The sequence below is a fragment of the Platichthys flesus genome, chromosome 16 (assembly GCF_949316205.1).
Source record: "Platichthys flesus chromosome 16, fPlaFle2.1, whole genome shotgun sequence".
NCBI classification, from domain to species: domain Eukaryota; kingdom Metazoa; phylum Chordata; class Actinopteri; order Pleuronectiformes; family Pleuronectidae; genus Platichthys; species Platichthys flesus.
Genome location: NC_084960.1, coordinates 19772381 through 19794402, shown reverse-complemented (window position 1 = coordinate 19794402; position 22022 = coordinate 19772381). Strand labels below are relative to the sequence as shown.

Below are 22022 nucleotides of genomic sequence, written 5' to 3'. Positions count from 1 at the left end.
AGGAACGTTTACAGGTGAAGCTTACGGATTTGGAAGCTCGCTCGAGGCGTAACAATGTTCGCATTTATGGCATCCCAGAGGGGACCGAGGGAAACAACATCCAGCAGTTTATTGTTAATTTCATTAAAAAAGAGTTGGAGCCCCTCGCCGAAACAGTACTTGGTATACAGCGAGGCCACAGAGCTCTCGGCCCCAAGCCACCCAATGATGCGCAGCCCATGTCGGTGATTGCATACTTCCAGGAGTTTAAAACTAAAGAACTGGTGTTACACTCTGCATGGAAGAAGAAGATCTACCACAGCGACAGGCGGATCTACTTCGACCACGATTACCCTGCTGAAACTTTGGCAAAGAGGAAGGAGTATGCGCAAATAAGGAGAATTCTTCGGGAAAAAGGAATACGATTCCAAACACCACCGCCAGCCAAGCTACGAGTCTTTTTCGACGGTGGGCCGATAACTTACGGGAGCGCGGCAGATGCGGCACGGGACTTAAAGACCAGGGGAATCTCCGTCGAGTTGGAGAAGCCTGCTGATGAGTTTGAGATCCCGGAGAAGACGAGGAGGACCTGGCAGCGAGCAGGGACTACACCCAACCGACAGACCCGCCATGAGCGGATTAAGGAGAAGCTGCGAGGTTTTCAGCGCCCAAAATAGAGAGATGGGGACGGGGGGTAACGGACTGGCACACGTCTGCTCATATTAAACGGCAAAGAATTGGGTAAGCAAGATTACTGCCCAGTTATGGACATTTATTAATGTCATTAGTTGTAAGGAATGGAACTGTATGCCCTTGATGTGCCTGCGTGGGGGCTGTCTGTTGCTTCCCCTTCAACCTCATCCATCCTACTAAGAGGAATTTATTTTTCCTATAAACAATATAAGATCATTTTATTATTTTTCATTTGAATTACATTGGCTCGCCCTTAGCTTATAGAGTGAATATAGTTGACCGAATATGGGTAAGGGATCTGCTAACACACCAAGTGCACAAAATACACTCATTAAGTAGGGGTATTATAGTTTGCACTGAAGGGGGGCCCTGGGGGTTAACTAGACTACTCCCCCCACCAAAAGAAGTGGTTTTCTACTTCCAAATGGAGGTCTACCTGAGTTTTGTGATATGTTTGTTTGTTTTGTCTTGTATTCACGAGTTGAGTTCATTCTATGGTTCAAGAATAGTTCAAGTTTGGTCACTAATGGTACATAACTCTTATGTTAACAGTGGATTAAATGCAATGTCAGGAATATAGGGTATTTACCCTAAATGTAAATGGTCTACACAATCCAATAAAGAGGGGTAAGGTAATTGCAAAGATGAAAAAGGAAAAGCTGCATGTAATGTTCTGGCAGGAGACTCATCTTAACTACACAGAACATGAAAAGTTAAAAAAACTAGGGTTTAAAAATACTTTTCATTCATCTTATAAGAAAGGGAAAAGGAGAGGGGTGGCGATACTGATTTCAAACAGAGTAAATTTCAAACTGGTCTCTAAATTCTGTGACGCTGAGGGTCGATATGTCTTTGTTAAAGGATATCTTGACCAGAAAGAAGTCCCATTAGTCAATGTGTATATTCCTCCAGGGCAGGATAATTCTTGTATTAGGGAAATTTTTGATCTGATAGCTTCTGAGGCCTCTGGTGTTTTGATATGTGGAGGGGATTGGAACATATCAGATCACTCAGCTGTTTATTTAACTATGCATCTGGATAATAAAAAGAAAAACATGCTTTGGCGACTTAATACAAGCATCTATCTGAATTAGAAGAGAATCTTAAAGTTTTAGAGAGGGAACACATTGAAAGTAAGGAACCCAATATTCTAGATCAAATAAGAAACGTCAGAAAAGAAATAAACAAACTATGTGAGGAAGAATTAGAGAAAAGAGCCAAATTTGCAAAGCAGAGATATTATGAGAATGGACCAAGGGCCCTGAAGCTTCTGGGATGGAGGTTAAGGAAACAACAAGCAGACAGCTCCATATATGAAATCAGGGACCCTGAAACTAAAAAAGTATGCCATAAGTTAGAGGATATTGAACTTATTTTTGAAAATTACTATAGAGACTTGTATAAGGAACCAAATACAACTAGCCCTCAGGAAATAAATTCATTCCTGGAGTCATTGGATCTACCCTCTATAGGTGAAGAACAGAATAAAGCCCTGATGGCAGAGATTACTATGGAGGAAATAGGGAAAGCAATCACTAGATTAAAAGCTAATAAAGCGCCGGGTACGGACGGCTTCCCAGCCGAGTGGTACAAGGCCTTTAAGCAGGGCCGGCCCTAGCACATTTGGCGCTCTAGGCAAGCTTCACTCCTGGCGCCCCCCCCCCTCACACGAAAACTTATTACAAAATTATTTCTTTCTTCGTCGAAGTTGCTTGGACACACACACTCTAACCATAAGCCTCAATGTGCTAGCATGTTCTGACAACACCAAGGAGGTTCGTACCTCAATTTTTGCCTGATTTTACCCTAATGTTAGATTCATTTTTTTTAAATTAATCTAATTAAAGTATATCTGTAGAATACAGCATGAATGCAGCAGCAGTAACGACACGGAGCATTCAGTTCCACATCCAGACTGCATCTTATTCAAATTAAACACAATTTCAAGCACAAGCATTTCTTTGAGTGTAACTGCATTTTTAAGTGCATATAACATACATTCAATTATTATGGTGTCTCTTTCCTCCAAACATCTTTATATACATCATCACTCATAAAGAAATATAAACATTTACAATATAGACCTATTGAACATTAGCTTATAACTGGTCTTTATAAGGCACAATAACAATACATGAATTACAGAGTCTGTGTGTGTCGGAGCTGAACTACACACTGTAAAGTAAACAATATACTATCGCGACCCGCCTGCAAGACGACGTGCAGGTAAAATAAACACCTATACAGGCGAATGTAGCCACGCCCACCTAGTGCGTGAGTGTCTCCCCTCACTGTCCAGCGGAGTTTCTAAGTTTTACCAGTCAACACGTCTCAAAGACACCCGTGGTGATCAAGCGAGGCTTTAGGAGCTAACGTAGGTGACTCTCACCCACTACTACCCTGTAGAATACAGGATGGAAGCAGCAGCAGGAACGACACGGAGCATTCAGTTCCTCATCCAGACTGCACCTGTCAGTACGGGGTGCAACTGGTCCCGTGCCAAACGTTCCACCTGAGTGCTGCTGTCATTTACTGATTTCTCTAATGAAACTACTTAAATTACTGTCAGAGTAATTAAATAAAATATTTTTGGCCATACCACATAGAGAAGGGGGCGCCAAAAACTCTGCCTTTTTTATTTTATTTTATTTTTTGCTCTGCGCAGTTTTTGGCGCCCCCCTCTGAATGGCGCCCTAGGCAACCGCCTATGTCGCCTGTAGGAAAGACAGGCGCCCTGCCTTTAAGGATCAAATAGTGCCTATGCTTTTTGAATTATACAATTAACAATTATTTCGGTTATTCCTAAGGAGGGAAAGGATAGACTAGAATGTGGCGCATATAGACCGATTTCTGTACTCAATATAGACTACAAATTGTATGCGTCAATATTAGTAAAAAGGTTGGAGCATATAATAATAGAACTAGTGGATCCAGACCAAACTGGCTTTGTGCGTGAAAGACAGACACAAGATAATATTAGACGGGTGCTACACGTTATTGACCATGTGAATAAGGAGAATATCGGAGCCACATTGATTAGCTTAGATGCGGAAAAGGCGTTTGATTCGGTTTGCTGGAAATATCTGTACTTGGTGTTGAGAAGATTTGGTTTTAAGGAAGATTTTATTAACTGTATCAGAACTCTATACTGCTCACCAAATGCCAGAATAAAGATTAATGGACACCTCTCTCAGGTTGTCAACTTGGAGAGAGGCTGCCGCCAAGGCTGCCCCCTCAGCCCCGCCCTCTTTGCTTTATTTATAGAGCCCCTGGCACAGTTAATCAGGGATGATGAGGTGATAAGAGGAGTCATGATTAGAGGTTCAGAGCAGAAGATTTGTCTATATGCAGATGATGTTTTGCTCTTTATTACGACACCAGAGGTCAGCATTCCCAGACTGATGTCCTCGCTAAAAGATTTTGGAACTTACTCTGGATATAAATTAAACGTGCAAAAAACGCAAACTCTAGGTTATAACTACACCCCTCAGAAAGACATGCTAAATAGATTTGGTTTCAAATGGAACTCCCTAGACATTAAGTATCTGGGAATTCAAATACCTAAAGACATTTCCAAAATATATGATCGCAATTATGGCCCCATAAGTAAAAACATCAAGGCAGATATCGACAGGTGGTCCCAACTGCCCTTAGAAATGCATAATAGAAAAGAAACGATAAAAATGAATGTACTCTCCCGACTCTTGTACCTCTTTCAATCCTTGCCGGCTGTAGTACCACTGCAACAATTTAATGAATGGGATAAGTGGATATCAAGATTCATATGGGGTGGTAGAAGACCAAGAATTCAATTCAAAACACTGCAACTTACCAAAGAAAAAGGGGGTAGATCATTACCATGTTTGACAGACTACTACAAGGCGGCGCAATTAAGACCACTAGCATGCTGCTGTAACCCAGTGTATATAGCAAAATGGAAAGATTTGGAAACTTCACACCTAGATATACCGTTACAATCCATATTGGGTTGCAGAATCTTGTACGAGCAACATGTTAAAAGTTTAAATCAATGGACAAAAGTTCCTCTTAGAATCTGGTTTAAGGAATGTGGATCACCACTATTTGAAAGACGGTCTAGACTGCTGAGATGGGTTGCTTTTGACCCGGACTTTAAGCCGGCGGGGATTGATGGGAGGTTTAGATATTGGCATAGAATTGGCATCACTTCTTACTGTTCAATTTCATCAAAGGGAGAACTGGATAGTTTTCAGAAAATGTCAGAGATGTATGGTTTAGAAAAGCTGGATTTTTTCAGGTATTTACAAACCAGGTCCTATTTTAATGATGAGATTAAATCAAAGGATAAATGTGGTGTCAATTTAATGGACATATTTATATGTGCTCTGTGCAGTCCACTTCCACCAGCTCAGGCCTTTGGAGGGATTTCTGTTGGCGTAATCTGTTTAGATACTTCATAACCCCCAAATTAAAACATGCACAAACAGGTGAGGCAGGAACGGGTCTATGTTGGAGGAAATGCGGAGAACAGCTGGCAGATCATTTCCACATTTTTTGGAGCTGCCCAGCCATTGGGCCATACTGGCAGGTGGTAATACAAGTAATAAAGACTGTTTTTGGAGATGGATTTGACTGTTCCTTTTCTACAGTCTATCTGGGCAACATCGCAGCTCACCTATTGGTGCAGGACAAATATTTGGTAAAGATACTGTTAGCAGCCAGCAAGAAAGCTGTAACGCGAAAATGGCTACAGGCCGAACCTCCAACAGAGACCGACTGGACAGATATTGTAACTGATATTCAACATATGGAGAGAATGACTTTTTCGCTGAATCTACGGTTTGATACATTTTTGTGGTATTGGGAAAAATGGATTGTGTTTGTGACCTCACAGGATCATCACTGATCTTCTACTGTGTAAAATGACATTTACTTCCATCAGTGTACCAACAGTTTATAATGTATAAGTGACCAACTTTCTGTTCCCTGTATGTATGTATGTATGTTTCAATGTATCTTTGCTTCTTTAAAAATAAAGTATAAAAAAAAAGAAAATAAATAAATAGTTATTAACCTACTTAGTCCCTTCCTGATTTCAACTGAAGCTATGCAACGTGAAAAATACAAATAGAAATGTTCTTGAATGTGACACATTAAGAAAATAAGAATCCCGAAAAGTCTAATCTGATGCACGTTTATTATGTTCACGTCCTGGTTTCAACAACCTTCGTTTCTGCATGCAACCACTAACGGAAACCCGTCAATGTAGTCACTAGGAGATTCTAAACCTACAAAAACAGTGCATTTTACAAGAAAATTGATTGCTGAAGAAAAATAACCACAAATTAACACCTTTGTCTTCCAAAAGAGTAGGAATGCAGACTATCCACATTTTAGGGGGAACTTTCTCCTTTTGAATTAACAGTCATATGTAATGTCACTGTGCGAGTAAAACATGTTTTGGTGGTAAAAGAAAACATAAGTGTTTTTTAAATTCATGTTAAAATAAGGTGCACTTATAATAAAAAAATAAGAGTGATTTTAATTATTTAAAACATTACAGTAGCACTTAATAATTCTTTAATTGTTCATATTTCTAGGTTTCATATACCTCGTGAGTGTGGGGTTAAATTGATACAAACAAAAATAATCATAGGGATTATAAACACTGAGTCATGTTCATACCTATCTTGGCTCCCTTTTTGAGCAGAGCGATGACAGCCGAAGTGTTTCTGCAGCCGACCGCTCGGTCAAGAGGACGCATCCCACTGCAATCCACGTGTTCCACTAATGCGCCATGATCCACCAGGTACTGCACCTAACACAGGAGAGAAAGCAAACAGGTTTCGCTCAGCTACATTTACTTTTGCAGACTCTGCAGGACAGGTAAAGCAGGGACTGCCACACTTTAGCTTGGCAGGTATTCTGTATATGTAATGTCAACTGCTTCTGATTCACACACCACTTCTGGGTCACCACGGAACGCAGCGAGATCCAGAGGTGTTCGTCCACTGCGGTCAGCATGAGTTGTGGCTGCACCTCTCTCCACCAGCTCTCTGACCAAGGGGAGCTGGCCTTTGAGACATGCCCAGCTCAGTGCTGTTAACCCCTCTCTGTCACTCTGGTCCAGAGAGGCTCCTAGAAACAGAGAGATATAAAGAGATTCATCTCTGTGAACATCAAGCTTAGAGATAATGTTGAGGTCAGATGACTGCAGAAGGATTCAACCCCTAACTGATTAAACTGTGTGAATTAATCCAGTTATTCAGCCACTATAGCACAGGCGTAGAGGGTTTTGCTTTCTCTGGTGAAAATAAAAAAAATATTTTCCATTTCCAGCCATTGTTGTTGTTATGGTATGGTGCGGTTGGTTACCATGTTCAAGCAGCAGCTGTGCGGATGGCATATGTCCCTCGGAGGCTGCCGTCATTAGAGCTGTTCGACCCTGTTGGTCAATCAAGTTCACATCCACCCCATGATTCAGTAGCAACTCCACCACCTGACAACGAGACAGAGAGAGAAAGGCACTCAACATTCAAACAGCAGGAATCAAAATAGACCTTATTCTTTGTGTGCTTGGGGGGGGGGGGGGGGGGCATACCTTCCAGTGGCCATATCTCACGGCACTGAAGAGCGGAGCCACACCTCGCCTGTTGCCTTGCTCAGCAGCAGCACCCTGCTCCAACAACTGCCTGCACACAGGCAGCCTGCCACTTCCTGCTGCTGCTGTTAGAGCTGAAAACAGAGATGTGGGGAAATAAGAACTGCCGGAATTGGCTATGCTAGTGGACGTATCAATGCGAACGGGAACCCCGCACGTTCCCTTGGGTGAGGGTGTGTGTGGTCTTCCACTGTGTCTGCAACAGCATGAACCCGCCTCAGAGGAGGCTATCAGAGGGTTTTTAGGCTAAGAACATGGTGTAAATTACGCCGTTTCAAGCCAAATATGAATGTCGGGTTAGGGTTAGGGGACACTTGAATGACACCACACAAGCAATATGGAGGCATGTTGTATTTTTTTTCTGCTGTTATTATACATCTGAAGGAGGGGTTCCATTTACGTCAGTTGTATTGAATTTGGCTGCAGCGCTGTTTACCCCTGAGACTCCAAAGGTGTTTTGTTGACTCAAACACTTCCCCTACCCCCCCATCGGCATAGTGGTGAGCAGATAATGAACTTTCCTTTAAAGGAGTTTTGTAGTTTTGAGTAGTTTCTCACGAAACAATGAGATTGGTTTCAGATTGTGGAGGCAGAGGACGTGGAACTCTGGCCAACACAGGTTCTACCTGATCTCTATTTTCAATATGGCCTTAATATGGTTCAACAGACAGTTCTGCCATGCAATGACAGTGCATATGTCTGCAATAAGAGACAAGAGAAAGCACTAGTCCTTCTATTAAAAATTATTTTATGCAGAAATATTTTATAATAAAACAAAAACACAAATGTAGGGTGCAGTTTTTAAAGTAAATTTTGTACAGTTGCATTAGGTTTTGTAGTACCTGTTTCTCCCCAAAGAGTGTCAGATGTGTTAATCTCAGGTCTCTCCTCTTCTTCCTCATCTTCCTCTGGAAGATCTAGTAGATACGACACCATCTACACACACACACACATACAAACACACACACACCACACACGTAGACACACACAGATACATAATTAATGGGTTTATATGGATTCTTGTTGTAGAATTGTTGAGTGTCTGTCTCTCTGTTTAAGTTTGATTAATATGTTCATATTTTACAAATACATCTATTTATTTACATGCATATTTGAGTCACACACATCAATACTATCTTTCTGAGGACAAGTTTTTGTGACTTTTAGGCCTTGTGGAGTGAGGACATTTAGGGAGGTCCTCAATTAATCACACAAAGGGCTGTTTAAGGGCGTGTTGGTGTGCGTGCATGTGTTTGACATCTGTGTGGCACAGGTACTGACACACATTCCTAGGGCTGTATAAGGGTGTGTGTTTGTGAATGTGTGTTTACCTCTGTGTGGCCCATGCTGGCTGCTGCAATCAGAGCTTGCTGCACTGCATGGGTCTTGCTTACTCCCCGCTGGCCACAGCAGGAAGTGCAGCTCCAGTCCGCACGCTTCAACAGGAAGTCCAGCACCTTGAGGTGGCCTCGCTGAGCAGCGTGCACCAACACACACTGACCTGAGCTGTCCACATGACCCACCTGAATACACAGAAAGACAAAGGCTTGTGTAGAATATTCTTTTTTGCTAAGGAAGGTTTCCAACTGAGAGAAATGAGCCGGCATGAAGACAGACAGGGATGAAGTAGAGCTTTTCGGAGCATCAAATGTGACTGGAGCCAGCTCTTGAGAATCAAAGTTGAAAAGTTGAGGACGGTCACACACGACTAGCAAGAATTTTGGCTGAAGCATAGATCCATTTGTAGAATACATGAAATAAGCAGTCAATGGCTGAATATTTCCACCTCAACACACCTGTTAACAAATGCCAGTCTGACAAAAATGTATTCAAACAGCCAGACTTTATGTCACAAAATAAATGTAGTAGGCCCAATGGTAGATTATACCTTAGCTCTGTGCTGACTCAGCATTATGACAATGTCCATATGTCCAGCAGCAGCAGCAAATCCCAGTGCAGTCAAACCATCATGTGACTGAGAATCCACCTAGAAATACATCACAGAGGCTACAAGTTTGCACTACAATGTAAAAAAGTTCTATCATGTTTCTTGAGGGTTAGGTTTATCTTTCTATTTAGTCTCAAATAACCATAAAACAAAATCAGAAAAACATTTTTTTTTTACCTGAGCTCCATGATCGAGCAGCAGTGCCACGGCATCTGTGTGGCCCAGATGGGAGTGCACACACAAAAGAGGGGCGTTGTTAAGGACGCCACTATGGTAATCCACATCAGCTCCACCCATGATCAGCAACCGGCTCACCTGGAAAGGTAGACAGGGAAGTGACAACCTGCTTTTGTGTATCTGTATGTGTTTGTGTTTTACCTTACGTTTTGAGGACCTAAATACGTTAGCAAAGTCACATTATGGGAATTTGTCTTCTTTAAGGGGATAAAAAGCAAGTCCCCATAACATAAATAATGACATTTTAAGGCGAAGAATATGTGAATGATAGGTTAAGGTTTGCTTTAGGTTAAAGTAGGGGTATGGGTTAGGCAAGTAGTAACTTTGGTTAAGGTTAGAGTAAGTCTATCCTAAGACAGTTTAAAGCAAAGTCATTAATTTGTCTCTCAACATGCTATACATGTCTGTCAGTGATGATTGAAAACATGTGAAAATAATGGGAACTATGTAGGACTCAATGTGAGGTTTGATTGTTTTTACAGCATTCCTTTGGTCCTGATTTTTAGGAGTCTGAAAAGTGGCTTCTGCTTCTACTTTTATATATTGGTGATGTTTTAAAGCAACCAAATATGCCTTGTTGGTTGATAACATATTGCTTTGTGGTGTGAAGTACTCAAAAATACATTTTTAATTACTTTACAGTCCTACAGTCAAAGGAAATCAAGAAATGATTGTGTGTGTGTGTGTGTGTGTCTTACCTTGATGTTCGGGGTGTAGAGGTTGCGAAGAGATGACAGAGTAGGGCTCAGGTTGTCTGTGCTGTAGGTAAGCCACAGCCCCTGTAGAACTGAGGAGGAAATCCCAAGCTTCTTACTTAGACCCTGGAGACAGAATAGATTGTTGTCTCCGTCAATTTGGTGATTCTGGTATCAATAGGAATTAAATACATACACAATAAATGCACAGTAACAATGTTTAACATGTAAATGAGGTTGTCCACAGTGTGCTCACTTCTAATTGAGCCGCTGTTGATAACAAACTGAAATTATGTTTCCAGAGGTTCCTTCCTGTGTGCGAGCATGAGGTTTACCAATGTGGGATCAAACATTTCCTTTTCATGAAACAACGAGATCGACTTTTATGGTATTTTTAACTAAGCATTGCTCATATCCGTGTTTGCTTGTTTACTAGTTAGTGACCTCTTCATAGCCTTTGTTGGCATTTTATTCAAGCTGTATATCATATTGCTGCATATCAATTTTTTCTTCATTATGTTTAGGTCTCTGGCTTTACATTTTAAGTGTGTTGTATTAAGATTGTGTTGCCTCTACACTATCCATAAACATGTTCCTCTTCAGAAGAAGGCTATTTGATATGTATCTTTGCCAAGGAGGTTCTGCTATCATCCACGTTTTTCTGTGTTCGTTAGCAGGATAACACACAATTATGACGGGTTACCACAAAACTTGGTGTAAGGATGTAGTGTGGGTCAGGAAAGACACCATTAAATATTATTGCAGATCCATTTCGAGATAGGGCAAATTTCAACACATCATGTCTTCCACATGGCACAGACAGGGAATTTTTGTAAAAACAACATAGTCAAACATGGAAAACAGTGAGCACGACACCGAACAGGGTACTTCTGAACAGGATTGGAAGTTTGTTAAGTTAAGACAAATCTTCTACTTAAAAAAGCAGCTTTTTCTGTTGCAAATGCATTTATGAAAAGTCTGAGACAATCAGAAAAACACATTAACACTCTAAACTGGTCCCAACAACAGACTCAAAACACCACCAATAGTTTTTCATCACCAACACAAGTATGATGACCAACAGTGTAGAGAGTCTACAATTGAAAGCCACAGCACAGTGGTACCTCATACTCAGATGTAAGAGGATTTTGACTAACACTCAAAAAAACAGCTGTTGTTAGAACTTAACATTTTCAGAGACGTGGACCAGATTAACACTGTCAAGTAGAGAAAGAAGTAACAAGCAATGGCTACTATTATCTGAATATAAAAATAATCACTACAAGGAGATTAGATTTTTTTTTCAGCCCTGCTGAAGAAGTGTCTTTTCGTAATTCAATGTGCGTTTGTGTGCACTAACCTTGTAGATATGAGCCTTCAGGATGTGATGTCCCAGCTCCAGAGTTTGCTGTCGATTCAACTTCCCTTCTTGTCTGCAGAGCCAGAAGGCCAAAAGAGTGTGACCACTCCTGGGGTCACAGAGGAACCTGTCGTCCTGCCCCTCCTCCCTCCAAACCAGCCACTCTCTAAAGGAGGCATGGTTCAGCATCCAGCTTCCGTCGCTCCGCCTCAGGAGAAACGACGAGAGCTGCTCCAGACGCTGGGAAAACTCGTCCCACTGCAGCGTTCCTCCAGTCAGAGCGGCAGAGTTCACTACCTCAAACAGCTGGAGGAGAACAGGGGAGGAACAGTCATATTTCCAGTTTATTGTTTCATATCAGTATGTTAAATATATAACAACAATACAAAACAAAGTAGATATCACAGTTTCCGGCTTAGGACACACAAAATATAATGCTGAATGAAAGTATGTGGGAAGTGAACTCCACAACCAGATGAACACACACCAGGTTCACCAGCTGCCTTTGCCTCCTCTCTCCAGGGTCATTTTGACATTTGACGTCAGACAGGACCTGTATTTTCAACGTGATTTGATTGGCTAGAATCTGCTCTTGAATATTCACATAAATGAGATCGAACTAGCTGCTGCCTGCCCTGCTGCATGAGACATGATGTCAGACTCTCAGTACGATGTGGTAAAATAAAAAATAAACAGGTTATCAAAATGATAGATCCATAGTTTGAATGTGTGTGGGAATGAGAGAATAGCAAAACTGAAACGTACAGAGCTTTGAGTGATCATCGAGGCTAGAAAAGAGCTATGTTAATACAGACCATTTGCAGACCATCTAGCACAAAAACACACGCACAGGCACACACACACACACACACATTAATGGTGTTTACCTGCTGGTCGGTCAGTGGGTGCAGTGATGCCACAGTGATGTTAAGCAACGGCAGAACTCTCTGAAAAGACGAATGGGTGGGAAACCGCATGTTGAGCTGCAGCAGGTACACCTCTGCTAGACTGACAGGAACCACCTACCAACACACAGGCACATGTGTTCAGAAAAAAAATGTCATCATTTTTCCTCACAGAAATAATTCAGTCACTATAATCATGTATCACTACACGACCAACTGAAGTATCAAATGAGTGGTAAATCATCTTTAACGTCATCTTCCTTGACTTTGATCCGGTTTCACCCTCCCTTCCAGCCTCTTACTCACTTTGAAGCTGGAGCTCTTCAGAACCAGGTATCCACCCTCTATCAGGTCCAGTGTCAGTTTCAAGTAGAGGTATGAGCCTTTGCTCAGGCTCTTAAGGTGGCTGATCAGTTTGGTGAGTGCCGCGTTGTCAAAGCGGCCATTACTCAGCGACACGTTGCTCTGGATCTCGCTGCTGCTATGGATACGCTGCATCAGGTAACCCTAACAAAAAAACGACGTAATGAGGACCAGATAGATGGGTAGAAAGACAGACAGACACGCAGACAGTTTGTGTGCATTTTACCTGCAGGTCTTGATCTATAGCATTGCTCTCCTCCATCTTGTCCAGGGAGATGCGATGAAAAGGTAGAGAACAAGTGATGTCCTGAAGGAATAAATAGATAGATAGATTTTGTCAGCAAAGTCACCTCCGTGTGGTGTTGGTATATTGGTGCGTCAGACAGATGTTATTTCAAGCTTAAATGTGCTTTATGAAAGGTTTTACTATTGCTACATTACCAAAGTTATCATTAATAGCTGATAAAGTTTGAATGTAAAAGTACCCTTGCACCTTTGTTCTGTTGTTTATGTAGTGTAATGTGTAGCTTAGCATCTAGATCCAGTCTCACACTGTGGTAAAATAATAACTGTTCTGAACATATGAGCTTTTCGGTCTGCTACATTTTGCTAACATACGTTTTGAGCAAGTAAAGCTAACATTTGTATCTCTATTAGAGTAAACAAATAGTTGAATCAATTTCTTACACTTTTGCTAGTTGATTTGTGTTTAGTTTATTGCTCGTGTTATGCTTTAGTTTGGGAAGAGGTTAAAGAAACACCATGCAAACTCATAAGAAACCATGTATCACTCTTTCCTCAGCCATTTATATACCGCTTCATTCCATGGAGATATACAAAGCTTGACCAGGGTCTTGATTTTGATTGTTGTTTGTTTGACCTTCTTTCAGAAAGGTTGTTTGTCAAACTAGATTTAGAAGGTTTCAGAAGGGACTTTGGTGATTATGAAGGCTGCTGGGATAAACATTCTATTGTGAAAATAATAGAGCTGAATAAAAAAGGTGTTTGTGTGTGTGTGTGTGTGTGTGTGTGTGTGTGTGTGTGTGTGTGTTTCTGTGAATACCTGTTGACTGGTCCTGACAGTGGTGATGATCTTCAACCAGGGAGGAAATTTTGGGACGTTTTGGGACAGGAAGGAAGTCAGTGTGTTGCCGTAGTCTGGCCGGTGGAATTCTGCCTCATTTAACCCATCAATCAATACAATAAGCCCTGCCCCTTCCACGTGCAACTTCCTCTCTGAAAAAAACAATTTGGACCAGGTCAGATTAAATACAGTCCCTCGTTTAACAGGAAAGAAGTTAGCAGTATACAGTAGAATCTGTGTGCACCTCTGTGGAGAGCTTCGAGTGGTTCCAGTATTCCTCTCTGGAGGGCAGAGCTTGGATCCTGAATGCAGGAGCGTAGACTGAGCGTGCTCTGTAGCTGTGGCGACCGGTGCAGTAGCTCCTGATAGGCCAGCAGTTGAGGTGCATGACTTAGCATTGCCGCCATGTTGTGGACAAACTCCGGAACCAGACAAGTGTAACTGTTGTCAGCCTGACAGAAATGATATGAGACTACCTGCAGAGGGAATGTTGGAATAATGGAAGGGTTTTTGGATGACCAGTTTGTTTACTGATCTTTCCTGGCCACTGAAGTTTTAGTTAGAGAAAAACTGCGACGGAACCTCCTCCTCTCAGAAATACCTATCAATGATCTGAATATCTTAAATTTATTTATCTAGGCCGGCAGTAGGGCTCCGGCTAATTGGCCAAATATATTGATAACACATTAAGGGTATTATGCAGCTAAGTTGAGGGACTGAATTATCTTATTATTATTCCATGACAGCTTTCTGGGTTATAAAGTTGACCAACAGTGAGTAAAGTGGAAATATGACCTGTCCTGCAAGTTTCCTCAGGGCTTCCTCCTGTCTCCTCTTCATCTCTGGAGTTCCTGGACAGCTTCCTCCTCCTCCTTCATCTCCTCTTCCTCCTCCTCTTCCCAGGGAATCGTTGGAGAGAGAAACAGGTGCAACATCTGGATGGAGGGTGCATGGAAAAATGTTCTTCATTTTAAATGTCAGTGAAGATGTAAACACAACCGTCTTTCTCTTGCAGATGTTTTCTGGAAGGTTGGGTTCTGCATGATGACTCAGCTGGTTCTTACAAGCTGAATAGGATTCTCCTCATGACTGGAATAACTCACTGGGGCACTGCTGGAAAGCATCTAATTTGGACTCCAGCCCAAATTCCACAAAATCCACTTCAAGTTCATGAGGAAAAGCAGTGATATAAAATTGATCAATTAATAACGCATGATTCAAAGTAAAACAAATTATAACTGTAAAAAAAGGTTAACTGTTGATAAGTGATTGCAAAAGAGAAAAATAATTGCATATGTAAAATTGAAAGAGAATTGCTTTGGCCTCATTCTGCAATAAAATGGAGGTTGTGTACAGGCTTTTATTTGATTTTGAATCTTTGTCTCGCTAATATTATGGATGTCTCTGCTTACGCTTTGGAGTGCTCAGGCGCCGAGCAGCAGGAGGCCACATTCGGTTTCCATGACAACTGAGCGCCACCAGTCTGGCAATGATGGCTGTTTTGCCGAAGCCCATGTTGCCGAAGATCACCACGCCCCGACTGGTTGACAGGTCATCACTGCAGAGATAGGCATGTACTTCCTGAAAGAGCCACTCCCTGCCAGTGAACAGCCAATCAGATGAGAGACCGGGAACCTCAAAGTGCAGGGGCTTCAGGCTGAGAGAGGGAGTAAAACGAACTGCAGGGGAAGAGAGTATTGTTATACTGCTTGTTAAAATGAATGTTGTGTTTGTGTTTGAGAGCATGTGCTTGTGTTTACCTCTGTGGTCCTGTTGACTACGACTCCCAGAATTCTGTCTGGGCATTCTGAGGGATGTCCTTGAAGGGATTTGTCTCTGCTGCTCATCCAGATACGCCAGATCCTCAAGGTGGGCAGAACTAGTGGCTGCAGATAGAAATTTATGAAAAATAAAGTAAAGAAAAGGTTAAAGGATTTAAAAATAACTGTTTCCCAGGAATATATCTTCTACTGATTTCTCATCATATAGGAAATGTGATTTTAACCATAGAATTGTTAGATATAATGATGTTGATTTTACTTGTGTAATGTTTAATTCCATAGGATACACTGTTTCTGAGGTGGGAAAACACACTGCCAATCGTCTGATCTCTCTGATGGCGCTATAGGAAAACTGAATCAAGATGATCATGAGACATTATTACAGATCATTTCACTCTATAAACATACATAGTTTTTCCAGTAAAATTAAAGCAGGAGAGATCTTCTGGGAAATCCTAGGATCTCGGTTCTCACCACTGAATTTTGGTAAGAATTATCAAATCAGAGTTCTTATTAGTCTGTTCCCTGTGCTGCAAACGCTGAGTAGAAGCTAAATTATTAGCCGAACAGTATCCTGAGTGGGAGCGATGACTTCCTGTTTTTGCTGCTACTCACTGGGCAACCTCGTAGTGACATGGTGCCTGCATGTACATATTGTGAAGTAAGGGGAGTTTATCTTATCTTAGTGCTGTAACGGAAATCTACAGAGCCACTGCATGAACAAAAAAAAACACACAATAAGAATACAACCACAAACATAACCCAGTATTTAAAACAACACTGAAATAAATAAGTAATTTAGACTTGTGGTTAAGTTCAAATTATTAAAGACGATTCATTATGATGTCCCTTTTCTTCCAGGTTACTGCAGTCTAACTATCACTCCCACTGCTACAAAGCGGATTTGAAAGCGAACAAAGCGACGATGAATGGAGCTTTCTCGACTTCACACAAAACAATATGGAAACATACCGAGAGCTTGATCCAGTCAATCCATTTACCGATCTCTAGCACCACAGAACATGACAGTGTTGGCTGTGCCTCATGTCCTGTGTGTATGTGCTGTATGTGTGTGTTTTGAGATGTTTTACTATGTATGTTATTTATATGGTCATAAAGTTCTTATGGTGTTATTCTGAACTGCAGTGATGGAAAAGAAAGTAAGCCATCAAGACTGACAAAATAATAATGAGGAAGAAGATTGAATGAAAGTTGAGCACACTTATTGTGTAGTTAATGTGTGAACTGTCCTGTTTTAAACCCAGAGCGGAAACATAATTATTATGGAAGATCTCCTAGCACACATCAAAACATGTTAAAACACATTATCAAATTTAACATTTTACCAGCAACTGAATTGGGGCGGGGCATGAGGTAGACAGGTATGGAGTGGGTGGAGCCCAAAGACCGTGCAGCGACAGTGCCTCGGTCTGGGTGGAGTTTGTTGAGGCTGTAAGTGGAGGCGGCAATGTTGTCGTCCACCCTGTATAGATGGCTGTCGTTAACACTTTCCACGGCCACCATACAGGACGAGGAGGTGGAGACCACCACCGGCCGGCCACCTGCCGGCCAGAGGTGGAGGCTGCTCCCATGGTAACCATCTCCTGGGTATTTGGTGCTGCTGTACTGCTCTGCTGCTGAATCTGAACAGCTAGCAGAATAGCTGGTCAGCGTGGCTGTTAGAGCAAAGGGAAGACAGAAAAAGTGAATAATTTAAAAGTATAAACTACTAACTTTCTCTGACTTAAAAAATAAAAAGTGTGTACACAGTATCTCACCTATGATGCCACTGTCTCTGCTTTCCAGTGTTGAGGTGGGGGAGGTGACAGAGGCATTGTTGGAGGAGACATGCTTGTTATCGCTGTTGCCTTCTCCTCCAGCAGGGGGCTGCAGTGTGGAGCAGGGGGAGGTGCTGCTACTGGCCAGACTGGAGGAAGGAGAGATCCTCTGTGGGAAAGACACCAGAATGTATCCTCAATTTCTCATGTTTATGAAACGAAAATTGATAGCAACAATAAAAAACAAATCAAATATACAAAACATTTATTCAAAAAATTTTGTAAAAGTTTAAAGTTAAGTGTTCAGCTGCTTTCAGACATGCACTAAACCCTAGAGATCCTGCAGATATTATCCAGAGGGGCAGAACACAGCAAGATATAGCTTTGATGACGTTTTTTTAACAGTCTGACGCGAAAATAAAAAAACTAAAGGAAAACCAATATCTGGGGACTTTTTAACCAAAATTTGGTTGCAGTTAATTCAAGTCTTTAATGTCCATAATATTTAAAAATATTTAAGAGTGGGCAAAACAAAAAAATGCGATTGACTAAGGTATCTCTGTCACCCCAACAATTTGATTATTATTTACAAATACTAAAATAAACTTTATTGTTCTTTGTGTTATCCAAGAATGCTGTATATTTTTAAGACGTATACAATATGTGAAGGGGAGAATCAAATAACAGAAACAGTTCACCTGTGCATCGTCCTGGGCTAGGTAAGGGGACCCCGGCTCTCCACTGATTATCTTGTCCCCCAGCAGGAAGCCCAACCTGGTCATCAGAGCATCAGCTGCCTCGTCCACTGAGGGAGGAGGTCCCAACTCTTCGTCCTCACCTGGATAGTGAAACAAAAGCCAAAAGATTGCATTAGGATTCATTCATCAATCCAATAATTGCACCTTACAATTTATCCTTTGAGGGTCACAGAGGGGCTAGATCTAATCCCAGCTGCCATTGAGCGAGAAGCGGTGCACACCCTGGACAGCTCACCAGTGTATAATTGGGAAGACATACAGTGATAAACAACTTTTCAGACTCACATTCAAACAACGTCTCCAAATAACCTAACCCCCATCTGCAAGTCTTTAGATTTAGGGAGGAAGCCCAGTGCCCTAAGAAAGCACACGGGCACATGGAGAGCAGAAACTCCACAAGGAAAAGACCCTGGTCGGACCAGGATTCTTGCTGTGAGGCGACAGTGCTCCACCATCGTGCCGCTTGTCTGAACCAAAAACTGCTTCATTCTGTTTTGTGCTTGCACAAAGAAACAGCCCAGGAGCAGTGGGCGATCCCATGAGGTTATTCTCATATGGTGGCTGCAGGTCATGTGACGGACATTGGCCCAAAAGAGACATTTTGCACACAGAGTCAATACAAAAGCAACAGTTGTTATTGAAAGTCACAATCACTTCATCGTGGATTTTCCATGGTATCCATGTGCACAAGAAGCCAAACATGTAAAATGCCACATATTTTCCTTAATAATGTTTTAAAAGAAACACTCCTCATACTATGCAAAGCAGACACTATTTATTACATATACTATTTTTTACTATATTTTGTTGATAGCAATCTACAATTTGGTCTCTTAAACTTACAATAATAATGAATGTATCCACCAACCACTCAGTGGAACTTTGATTACAACAATGACAAAAGCCCCTTTTAAGCGGATATGATTGCAAGCAGATGAAGAACAACAATTGCATTCACTTGTATTGTTGTCCACTTGATTTTATCTAAATATCCACTCCACAACTCCTGAGGGAAAGATCCGTCTATGTAGGTGCTGAAAGCTCCACTATTCAAGATTCAGTAGGTAGTGTTTGGTGATCACTTTACTTTCTACAAAGCAATATCATTAAGTGTACATTTTAATTTGTTAAAATATGTCATTCATGACCAAATATTTGCAAAACTGAAGACATTTATATCAGCCTCAGTTGAGTACATATATCAGCATGTTAGTATTGATTTGTTTAAAGTCTGAAGTGTAACAAAAGGATTACCTTATGATCTCCTTGACACCAGAGCACACATACTCACAGTGCCAGTGGTTTGTTATCAGGAATGCTAACAGAGGTTTCACGTTTGTGCAGAGAGGCACATCAAAATCAGATTTCATAAGGTTACTATGGTGCAAGTTTACAGCGTTTTCCCACTGTGTTCACATGGATGTGTTGGAAAAGTCACAGACACCAGCACAACACGGAATATCAGATTAAGATTAAGATCCATTTATTCATCCCAAACACATGCACAGACATGCAAAGACATGCAAAGGCACACTCATGCAGGTAGGGAAATTTAATCTCTGCTTTCGACCCATCTGGTGCAGGACACACAGAGCAGTGAGCGACCATGTACGGCGCTCGGGGAGCAGATGTTGGGAGAGTAAGGTGCCTTGCTCAGGGGCACTAGACAGGGTAGGGAGACTCTTGGATTTTTGGACAGATCAATCCAGGTTCGTCTTTTGTTGTCTCTCAGTGGAGTCGAAACAGAGATGAACCAGAGACCTTCTCTGCCCATAGTCCAAGTCTATAGTCTGCCACTAGAACACCGCCTCTCCTCATTATCATTATACCATGGTGGACGGGACATAAAATGACAATCTTTGGTTTTCAACTTCCAGGAGACTGACAAAACTAGACATCTGTAACCATAATAAGTGTTGGCGGCCAACTGACCAGCAAAAGCAAATAAGCAAAATATCTCTTTAATATGAGCTTTGCCAGTGTATGACTCTCCAGTGTAGCCTCACTGTCAAGTTACATTAAGGTCAAACACAAACTGAGCCACATAAATTACCAATTGACCAACCTAGCAAGTAATCCAAGTCATCCAGCAGTGACTGCTGTCTCGGTCTATGTTACATTGTCCTAGTGACCTGGAGCCCCTAATCCACACACACCATGAAACTGGATTAGTCCAGTCAGGAAATGGGAAATAAAGCTGTCCTATCAGAGGAGATTATGGAAAAAATAGCAAACACATCACAAGAGAAGTAAAAATGCATTCATATAAAGATTATGACATGATTACAATACAAAGTGCACTTGGAAGACTCACCGTGTGTGTGTGCACAAGCATGTGCAAGTGTGTAAAACAGTATATTAATATATATATATATATATATAATATATTCACTAGCATGACCTTAATATGCCAAGAGGACTTTGCAACTATAAATTCATGCTCTAACCTAACCACAATTCACATCTTCCCCATTACTCAGACGGACTGGCCTATGGTCCCCTTGAGGTCCTGACAATATGGAAAATGTCCTAAAGAGGGAACAAAACAAGCCTACATACACACACACAGCGACATGCACACACAAACACACACACACACACACGCACGCACGCACGCACGCACGCACGCACGCACACACAAGAATGTAAGCCACAGCCTGAGAACTCATACTCTATGTCTTTCTCTGACAGTCTGTAATTATGGCTATAAATTGTGGACTAAATACTAGAGGAGCATCGCAGACTGAAATTAAAACCAAGCAAACACAAAGCTAACTGGAAATACACTGTGTGTGTGGATGTGTCTGTATGTGAGCATGCGCTCACGCTCATATATGCATATGTGTGTGGTCAGTCAATGACAGGGTTTGTGAGTTGTTTTTAGAAGAAAAGAAATGGAAAGATCAGATACATAAAACAGACTTTTTCCATTTCTATCATTGACTACTAAAGCTTCTGTCAGTGCCTTGTTCCTGTCTTTTTTCCATCCTTTGTCAATTCATTCCTTCTTTCTGACTTTACAACTTCTTTATTCTCTTGCTCCCAGTCTCATTAAATGTTTTGCTTCCTTACTTATTTCTTTGTTTCTGAAAACTTTTCTTTCAGTGTTCCTCTATCTGAAGAATAATGCTTTTTCTGCGATACTGTACGGCACAGGCTGGATGCTTCACCTGAAATCGCATCTACTACTGATAACATCAGACAAATTACCCCATTAGAAAAATGCTATGGTAGGTCTATAGTTGAATAACATTCACTATGAGTTATATTATTACAGGCCTGGGATGTGTGATAATTTATATAACACTTGCTGACAGCTCATAAATAATAGTATTGATTCTACACCTCCCAGCTGGGTCTGTGTCAGTTGTGCAATCGCTAAAATCTGTCATAATTCACCAACCGCAGAAGAATTGCAATATTGTGTTCCTGATTACAATGGCTTATTTAATTATAATGGCTCTGTGTTCTCAAAGTGGCACTCCATCAATACTTAACAGTTCTTCAGCAACTTCAATATTTTAGCAAAATGTAGTCCTCTTTAAACTTTAGGTGTGACCCTTGATAGGAGGGGGCATAAAGGGGTGGAGCCCAATTAAAATATTATAAAGGGAATTGGGAAGTTTCAGTCACGATATTTTGGAATCTGCTGCATTGGTTTTGACAATCCTTTTCAAATATGCCATTTGTGAGTCCCCTCACCTTATAAAAATTAGATAAAAAAAATAAGTCATTGAATCTGGAAAAAGTGTAGGCCAGAGCTTAATCGCTTTACTGAAAGACACCAGCCCCTTAATAAAG

At 41.4% G+C, this 22022-nt stretch overlaps 1 protein-coding gene across 1 annotated transcript in view; it reads right to left on the bottom strand.

Annotated features, from left to right (window-relative positions):
- LOC133970827 (protein TANC2-like) overlaps window positions 1–22022 on the bottom strand; it is a 61387-nt gene that overhangs the window by 15732 nt on the left and 23633 nt on the right. Inside the window, exons 4-24 of the mRNA XM_062407886.1 lie at window positions 18162–18301; window positions 17464–17632; window positions 17032–17361; window positions 15665–15790; window positions 15317–15583; window positions 14700–14839; window positions 14149–14380; window positions 13884–14056; window positions 13047–13127; window positions 12764–12964; window positions 12440–12574; window positions 11553–11858; window positions 10196–10318; window positions 9438–9575; window positions 9201–9299; window positions 8644–8835; window positions 8155–8248; window positions 7253–7386; window positions 7027–7150; window positions 6614–6789; window positions 6337–6469 (exon numbers count right to left, since the gene is read on the bottom strand). Coding sequence (XP_062263870.1) covers window positions 6337–6469; window positions 6614–6789; window positions 7027–7150; window positions 7253–7386; window positions 8155–8248; window positions 8644–8835; window positions 9201–9299; window positions 9438–9575; window positions 10196–10318; window positions 11553–11858; window positions 12440–12574; window positions 12764–12964; window positions 13047–13127; window positions 13884–14056; window positions 14149–14380; window positions 14700–14839; window positions 15317–15583; window positions 15665–15790; window positions 17032–17361; window positions 17464–17632; window positions 18162–18301 — 3513 coding nt within the window. The remainder of the gene's footprint in view (window positions 1–6336; window positions 6470–6613; window positions 6790–7026; window positions 7151–7252; window positions 7387–8154; window positions 8249–8643; window positions 8836–9200; window positions 9300–9437; window positions 9576–10195; window positions 10319–11552; window positions 11859–12439; window positions 12575–12763; window positions 12965–13046; window positions 13128–13883; window positions 14057–14148; window positions 14381–14699; window positions 14840–15316; window positions 15584–15664; window positions 15791–17031; window positions 17362–17463; window positions 17633–18161; window positions 18302–22022) is intronic.